At 30.7% G+C, this 9,628-nt stretch overlaps 1 protein-coding gene across 1 annotated transcript; it reads right to left on the minus strand.

The window, feature by feature from the left end:
- Window positions 1-6,277: 6,277 nt before the first annotated feature.
- LOC145001223 (uncharacterized) lies at window positions 6,278-7,694 on the minus strand. Its single transcript, XM_078960583.1, has 2 exons — window positions 7,258-7,694; window positions 6,278-6,458 (listed from the first exon to the last, which is right to left on the minus strand). The coding sequence occupies exon 1, from the start codon at window positions 7,623-7,625 to the stop codon at window positions 7,272-7,274; it is 354 nt and encodes a 117-aa protein (XP_078816709.1). The 5' UTR covers window positions 7,626-7,694; the 3' UTR covers window positions 6,278-6,458; window positions 7,258-7,271.
- Window positions 7,695-9,628: the final 1,934 nt, after the last annotated feature.

The raw sequence follows: 9,628 nt of genomic DNA on the forward strand, positions 1-9,628 counted from the left end.
TATGACTGAAAAAACAAATGAGTTATTCCTTAAAATATCTTGGGTTTTTTATATCAAGTTATTGATGAAATGATAATTAATTAATACATGCTTGTGTATTGGTATTGTGTTGTACATAGTTGTGTACCATTTATTTCTAGCCCAATGTAAGCCCAATGTATTTTTTTTTAAAGGGAAACTAGGAAAAGGCTTGTGCCTCGTACGGATGAGCTTCGTACGGATGAAAGTTCAATGGTAAAAATATAAAGAAGTAAAAATAAAGTGTCAAAATTATAAAGAAGAAAGTTTATTGAAACTTTAGTGGTAAAATTAGTAAAAATAAAGTATCAAAACTATAAAGAAGAAAAGTTTATTGAAATTTTAGTGGCAAAATTAAAAAAAAAAGTAAAAAAAAGTGCTAAAATTATAAAAGAATAAAGAAAAAGGGTTTAAAGAAGTAAAAGTGAAAGTTTAGTTGTAATTTATGAGAAGGTAAAAACAAATTGGTAAAATTATAAAAAGGAAAAGTTTATTGAAACTTTAGTGGCAAAATTAAAAAATAAAAATAAAAATATGATACTAAAATTATAAAGATGGAAAGTTTCAGTCAAACTTGCTACACTTTCCATGCGCTTTAATATATATATATATATATATATATATATATATATATATATATATATATATATATATATATAATGACACAAATCATCTCAAAATATATTTAAAATTGGTCTATTTAATCATTAAAGTTATTTTCTAGCTTAATATGTGTGTGGTGGGGTTGTATATCATCTTATTAGTCTATTCATATATTATCCTTATTTTGAATTGTATGCTTATGTCTTTAGAACTTTGTGTATTTAAGCTCCTGAGATATGATAATGAATAAAGTTTTTTTTTTTTTTTTCTTCGATTTACAATTTCTATTAGATAGAATTTGTAAATAAAAAAAACTTTATTTATTATTATCTCTCAGGAGCTTAAATACAAAGAGTTCTAAAGAGATAAACGCACAATTCAAAATAAGGATAATAACTTAATAGATTAATAAGGTGAAGATAAAAGATAACAATGTGAATTCCTTCATTCCCCCTCAAGCTGGAGAATGTAAGTCTCAAATGCCTAGCTTGCTAAGCAAAATACACAATCACTCAACTCCTAAAGCTTTGGTGAAGATGTCAGCCACTTGTGAGCATGCTTAACTTCTTTGGTTTCAACACATTCCTTGACAAAATAACAATTCATTTCCACATGTTTAGTTCGTTCATGGAAAATCGGATTCTTAGCAATATGTATTGCAAATTGGTTGTCGTACAAGAGAGGAGTCGGACTCGGATGAGAAACTTGTAAATTTTCTAACAACCAATGCACCCAAAGCACTTCACTCATGATAATGGACATGGCTTGATATTATGCTTCAGCTAACGAACGTGAAACCACAGTTTGTTTCTTGGTTTTCCAAGAAATTGGAGCTCCAAGAAAATCAATGATCACAACTAAAGAATCATAAGCCAAATACACCGTGATCACAAAAACTTGAAAATTTTCTAGAGAGAGAAAGTAAATATGAACCAAATTCCAGAGAGAGAAAGTGGTACAAACAAGTATTCTAGAGAGAGAAAATCAAATTATGGATCAAATCAAGGAAAATTTTGATTTCTAGAACACAAAACACTCTCTAAACACGAATATCAATAAGAACATAAAGAATCACCAAATCTAAAATATCATCATTAATCAATTCTTGATCAAATCAAGAACACCCACTCTGATACCAATTGTAGTGATGTTGATATATGATGAAAAATGTGGAATATGAAAGATCTAGTGAATCATCATACAAATCATGAATACATAGAGTAAATAAATCTGATTCAAGCTCTCATTAGTTTTTGATAGAAAGAGTACAAATACGTTTGCTATTTCTCTCTCTAAAACTAATGCTCTCACAAAATGATCATTACATAATGAGAGTCACTCACTTCCTTATTATAGGAAAGACTCAACTCATTTACACATACAAGAGGGTAAGCCACATCCAAGCGTGACTTTGTACCCTAACACATCCTTTTCCACCAACCATCATATGTGTGTTGTTTCCCAGCTTAACATAATTCAAAAACCTTGAATCAAGATCAATGAATCTGTCTTTGTTACCACACTTGTGGTTTGAGCAGTCAAAGTCCAAAAACCATAGCATACCGTTGTTCTTGACAGTTGTGTTAGCCATAAACACACTGTCCTCCATATGTATATCATCCATAAGCGTGACTTCCTCATTCTCATAAAAACCCGCATAATTAGCCTCCTTAGAGTAAGGACATTCATAAGAAAAATGCCCCAACTGTTTTAATTCATATAATGTAAAGATTAATAACACAATATATTTAATTTGTTAATTGATGGTCTATATAACCCACCACCGACCCAGAAGTATTAGTTTATTTTCTTTAAATATTAAATAGTTACAGATTCTCTAATAATACTTGTATGGTTCCATTTGTGTGGATTCTCTCTTTTCAAAATGAAAAACTATTTTGTTAGAAAATAGATTATAACGTAACAAATAAAGATCTATAATACCGTTTATAAATGTCTTTGATTCAAAAAAATCTCACTAATGATAATCTAAATTTGAAATTCTATTTCTAAAATCATAATCAATATAATTTCCTTTTTATTTACCATATATATTGTCAAGCAATATGAAAAGAAGTCATATTTTATATTTGTAAATTTAAAGAACAAAAAAGTCACGTTTTGGATTTGTATAATATTAAAATGTAAGTGATTTATTTTTAGTAAATTAAAGAGGCAGGACACATTAGGCATTTAAAACTGTTATCAATTACTCTGATGATTAATTTTGTTAGTTTTTTTTAAGTTGTTGATTATACGTATTTATTCTTATGTATGATTTAATTATTAACTTGCTAATATTATTGTCTAATTTGGCTAAAAATCAATAGAGCTTTACGAAAGTAAACATAGATATAAGCCCCCTTTATGTTAAAATTTTGGCTCCGCCCCTGTCATGGACTTCGAAGCTTCTGCGACATGGGTCTTTTCACTCGTTCATTTCCTGCAAATCTCTGCTTCATGGAGTCCCACACAGCTTTTGAGATTTTTCTATCTAGTTTTTGCGCGAACGTAACCAGATTGATTGCTTGATACAAGTAATGTTTGACTTGCAAATCTTTCACTTGCAGATCTTCCAACTTTTTCTTTTCTGCTTCACTTTAAGCAATCCTAATTATCGGTTTTCTAATTTGTAGATCAATTAGGTTCAACACCTGTTTTGCACGCATCAAGTTCTCCATCATTTCACTCCAATGCTCATAATGGCTATCAAATATCGGTACCTTCATCTTATCGTCATTCATCATCGCTACTCTCTCTTTAGTGATCAAAATTTGCTCTGATACCAAATGATAAATATTATCACTGATGTATTTCTCACACAAAAACGATGCTTCATTCTAGATGCCAAAACGACTATAAATACAGATGCGATGAAAGGGAAATAACAAATCAACAAGAAAATATGAAACTACCAAAGCAAAAGATAACTACTAAAGCAAAAGATAATAGTTGTTTGACCAAGTATACAACACACAACACAGGTGCAAAGCTTATGTACACATCTTGTTTAGCTCATGTACACATCTTGTTTATCCCACTATATTTTGAACTCTTTATTAAAAAAACAGGGTCCACTCTCCAACATGCAAAATATAATATAAGTTCGTCAAAATATGTGGTTGCAAACATAAGAAACACCTTTGTTTCTTTTACTCATAGTTCACGATCTAAAGAAAAATGTTTTTATGTTTTTATAAGTTGGTAAAGGATTTTTTTTATATATGGAGAACATAGTTTAGGATGGAATTTAGTTAAAAAGGTTGTATTAAGGTTTAGTTTAGATAAAAACTACTGGCTTTAATTAAAAGATATATATATATATATATATATATATATATATATATATATATATATATATATATATATATATATATATATATATATATATATATAATATTTTAAACTTAGATTTATTAAATTTACAATAAAAGTATAATAGTTAACTTGATAAAAATAATGATTACAAATGATTAAAAAATGTCTATTTTTTTTTCTTTACACAAATATGATAATTTGGATATTTATTTAGTACAGGATATTTAAATTTTAGACATGACAAATATAATATTTAACCATTTATTTAGGGTTTATATGAATTTATCTGGTGTAAAGGAGTATAATAAGAATATCATAAATGAGTAAAAAACTTAGTTATGGTAGTTTGTGCAAAATCAAGACTTTAACTCTCGATTTTAAGAAGAAAAAAGAAGAATATTTGATACCGTCAGATTACAAACTTTTTAGTATTTTATGAACAAAGTTTTAATTAGGGCGTGTTTGATATATAGCTGGCTGCCTGATTAGATCCGATCAGCACTTTTGGTTGACTTTGTCCAATCAGTCAGCTTGTTTGATAAAGGGCCCTGCAGCCTCCTTCCTTTGTCGTCTCCTTCCTCCGCCTCCGCCAACGTGTTCCTCCTTAATGCCGTCGTCTTCCTCATATGAGGGATTTCTTCTTCAACCCTTGATTTCAATCACAGAGCCATGAACACCTAACCTCCCTTTGATGTTAATTATTGTTTATTTTAATTTTTGTAGATGAGGGTTTTCTTCTTCGACCCTCGGTTCCAGGTATGAATACAACTCCGTTTGTTTTTTTTATTTATAAAAGTCAGACCTTCGATTTTAATCAACCATCGAATTGGTAATTTGTGATATCAATGAAGATGACCAGATTCATTGATATTGTCTTAAGAGAGGATGCTTGTGTGGGTGATTGGTGTCTTGGCAAATAACTTGTATGTATGGTAGATGTGGGTTTCAAAGCAATGCAGTGAAACTGTTCGATGAAATGTCTAAACGAGATGTCTCATATATTGGACCAAACAGAATGATGTGACTTTTGATTGTGTAGAAGCTTTTGACATGTTCAAATTTGTATTTCAGTCTTTTGTCGTTTGATTACATGTAATGAACCCTATATACATAGCAGCAAAAATTTCTTTGTTTTTGGATGACATTTGTATGATTTGTTAAACTTTTGAAAATATAATGTATACATGAATTTGTTTTTGGTTGATCAGTGTTGTTTATACTTGCATATATGTACTTATTTTGAGAATTTTTTAATGCCAATAGGTCCAGATGGTGCAAGAGAAGGGTTGAAAAGGCTATTAAAGATGGAGCAAATGGTTTGATGGATTATGTAGGTTATTGTAAAGAAATTGGTGAAAATTGCTATTAAAGATGTAATGCATTTTCTTTTTTCTTTTTTCATACATGCACTACATAGCAACGTACTTTAGTTTTTTTTTTTTAAACAAATCTATAATGTTGTTTATGTGTTCATAGGGTATATTATCTCCATTATTTTATATTTCATGAGAAATAAAATCACAACTCCATAGCATGTTTTAAGATCTTGGAAAGGATTATACTTTCTTCACCTATATTCCATCAAACATATATTGACTTCACTATTAATGTTATGGTTTAGCATATTGTTTGGTCATAATTATCGCAATTTGAATATCACAATATTTTACTTAAAAAAATAGATATCTTTTATCGAAATAAAAAATAAAACAGAAGGGGTAAAATTGTTATTTTCAACAAGAGTCATCACATTCATTTAGAAACATAATCAAACAATATGGTTTAGTCAAACTTAAATTCATTCAGGCCCAAAGAGAACTCAATTAGATCTTATATCGACTCAATTAGATCTTACATGGTCAGGCTAAAAGCCCCTTACTTATCTTCTAATAGCGATTCTTTACTAAAACAATGGTATTCTGTGAATAAAAAGTATAACTTATCTTTCAATATAATTCTTTTATTTAAAAAAACGGTTTTTATAAATAAAAAGAAAAAATAATGTCACATGTTTATGACATTAACCTTTTATTATACTAGTTTTGTAACTTTCTATTTAAACCCTAAAAAGGTGAAACAAGACATAATACCACTTGCTCTCTTGCTCTTGGAAAAAAAGGACAAATATAACACTAGAAAGCGTTTGTCACGTAAGAGAAAGAAAAAAAAGACGACATTTGTATTACAAAAATTATAATATTTTTGTCTCACGCAAAAATATAAGATGGACATTACTCACTCTTGATTTTTCATCTACACAAAAAGACCTAAATGACCTTTTCATCCTCCTCATCAAAAACATATGCACTAGTAGGGGTAGTTGTCTCATAAAACCATATGAAAAAAAATCTACAAAGGGTAATACTTTAGGAAAAAGTGAGTTTACAAGTTAACTTAAAGAAGCCATACAAAACCTTCTTTACCATTGTTCTTGTTACACTATAACTATACATTATACAAGGTGGTAAACTTCTTCAAATTTTTTATGTTATCTTTCGTTGTTGTAGCATGACTCACATCTGCAATGATAAAATTGTAATAAGTATTAATCCTTTTATATTTTTTTAACACTAATAGCAACTTATGCTTCTTTACAAATAATAGTAATATACTTTATTTTTTTTACATATTCCTGATTTACTATTTCCTCAAGGAAAAGAGCAAATATATAAAAAGAACTCCACAAAGCAATTTGTAAAACCCAACAATGAAGCTAGCAATAACAATAACAAATTAATTCTGATAACGGCAATGGGTAGATAGGTAAATTCACCTTCAAAAATTAAATTAGGGAAAATTTGTAGCTTGAAAAACGTATCCAATTGTAGCAATTTTCACTAATATAACTGAATAAAATTTGCCCTAAATTTTTAGTAAGGTATCTACAGCTAAAAGATTATACCTTATTGAGAATAAAATCAATTCTAGAAGTAGAGTACAAACTGGTTTAAGATTCAGATAACCCAAAACAGGGAAGAAGATAAAGGTTTAAGATTCAAAGAAAGTATTGTTGATCAAACACAAGTTGCAGCTAATGAAATCTATTTGAATCTTTCACAAGAGTTTCCCCAAAATGTATATGAATTGATAGTTCATACGAACATGAATTTGCTATAAGCAAATAAAGGAGTACTCAAAAGTACCCAAAATCTGATTTCTGTTAAAATCAACTAAGAGATGCCTTGATGATAATCAAGCTAGGGCTTTTAAGAGATTTTTTTTTAATACAAGTGGTGTTGATTAAATGATTATACAAAATCTTAAAAGCAATTAAATTCAATCAACTAAGGTAAGAAGGAATTGAGAGTTAAGACTCACTTTAGAAATGGAATTCAATGAGTTCGGTTGACATCAGGAGAATCGGTCGGAGAATTGGGTGGATCTCGGGAAGTGTCGTCGTTTTGATGGAAGGAAGGAAGTGGATTACCTCCTTTAATTACCCAACCGAGGGCGAAGAAAGAAACTCCGGCGAGTATAGCGGTGCCCCAAGCGTGCGAGTACCATTTGCTGTACTGTCTGATGGCGTACTTCCATTGTTCCCTTAGCGCTGCTGCGTCCGGGTTTTTTATATCGGGCGGGTTCGGGTAATTTGGTTTAATGTGACTGCTACTACGTCCAATTTCACCAGAAACTTTAGGGTTTTGAGGGTTTGACGGTGATTTTTGATGATGGTGATCGTCGGCCATCGTTGGAGAGAAGAGAACAGCCTCGAGTGATTTATTGGAAATTGATGGTATCAAATGAAAATATATCTTGATCTCCAACCTTTAATACTATATATTCTGTTAAGCTTATAATTTATATTTTATAGCATAAAACATAAAAACATACAACAACCGTTAAATTCTATCTAGGGATGTCGACGGGACCAAACGGGAGCGGGGGTAGCCCCCGAAATCAATTGTTGCCCCCGCTCCCGGTCCCGTCCCCGGCTCCCCCGTTTACATAGCCCCCGGTCCCGCTCCCGGTTACCTCCATCACCCTCGGTCCCGCCCCCGTTCCCCCGGTTCCCCGCTTAAAATTCGTTTTTTTTTGCTAAACGACTACTTTGTGTTAGGCTAAAAAGCTTGTTTTTAATAACTTTAAAAGTTTAAAACATAATCTTTTAGAAACTAAACAATTAAAAATTCAACATTACGAATTCAATATTACAAAACGACAATTCCATCAATTTTAAAAATATAAAATATAACAAATCCAATATTACAAATATAAAATACTTACATATCCAAAAATATATGATCAATTCACTACCTCTTCAATATCTATTAATTGAAAACGGGAAAGTGAAACCTAACCTACATTTAAATTAGAAAATCTATTTTGTATATGTATTTTATATTAAATATATATTTTTTACATAAATGTACAACCGGGGCCCCGCGAGAGTACGGGACGGGAATACCAACTCCTGCTCCCGGTCCCGAAAATAAGCGGGGTTTAATTTTGCCCCCGCTCCCGGTTTTTTTAAAAATTTAGTCCCATACGGGATCGGGATCCCACGGGAGCGGGGTTCCACGGGGGCTTTTGACATCCCTATTTCTATCCAATACATTACAACGTATACTAAATTCTATCCAATGTTAGGGTGTTGTGTGTAGACAACAAGGATTAACATATGTTTTTATAAAATATAAAAATGAACAACACCAAATAACATATAATAACATTTATCATTTTCTATTTTTTTTTTTTTTTATGTTTTAATTTTCATTTTTCTATTTTGTTTTATTTTTTTAATTTATGTCATAATAACTTTTAAAAACATATAAATTAAATAACACATAATTAAATAAATACTAATTAAAAAATACATTACAACGAAAAAAACATAAAACGGCATTACAATGAAAACAAAACATAGACCGAAAAAAAAACATTGACAAAAAAAAACCATTACAACGAAAAAAAAAAAAACGCTAATATTCGTCTATATATTTTTGCTTAATCTTCGCCTTCATTTTTCGGAGTGTCTCCAACTGTCTCGGTGGCAAATTCTTCTTGCTAGTTTGAAGAATTGCCAAATCTTTCGCAATACGATCGTCCTCGGCTTCACGACGCAGGAACTCAAAATGATCTTGTTGCTGTAGTTGAGTTGATTCTGATGGCATATGCGAAATTAGAAAAATCTAGTGAATCATCATACAAATTTAAGAACACAAGGAGTAAATAAATCTTTGTAAGCTCTTATTAGATCTAGAAAGATTATACAAATGGGTTTGTATACAATTTCTCTCTCTAGTCTAACACTCCAAAATGGACTCTTACATAATGGGAGTCACTCACTTCCTATTTATAGGAAAAGACTCAACCCATTTACACATACAAAGAGGAAAACCTAAAACAATACATCCAAGCATGACTTTGCACCCTAACATTCTCCCTCTCAAAGTTAAGATTGGATGTCCGGCTTTAATCTCCAACGAGCTAGCACGATCAAGACCAAACTCCCCCTCGAACTAACACCAGTCTTCAAATCCGCAAATGAATATTTGAAAAACCCGAGAAGCTTCGAATACCCATCATATTCTCCCCCTTTTTATAATCAAAAAATGATTATAAAACCCACTAAGGATGAGAAGCGCCCGATGAATAATCTTCACAATACTCCCCCTTGATGTGTACCAAAAATGAATCACCAAAAATCTTGCACGGAAAAACAATCACGAAAAAGCCACAAAAATTTTCA

Source organism: Lactuca saligna, chromosome 1 (genome assembly GCF_052625555.1).
Source record: "Lactuca saligna cultivar CGN05327 chromosome 1, ASM5262555v1, whole genome shotgun sequence".
NCBI classification, from domain to species: Eukaryota; Viridiplantae; Streptophyta; class Magnoliopsida; order Asterales; family Asteraceae; genus Lactuca; species Lactuca saligna.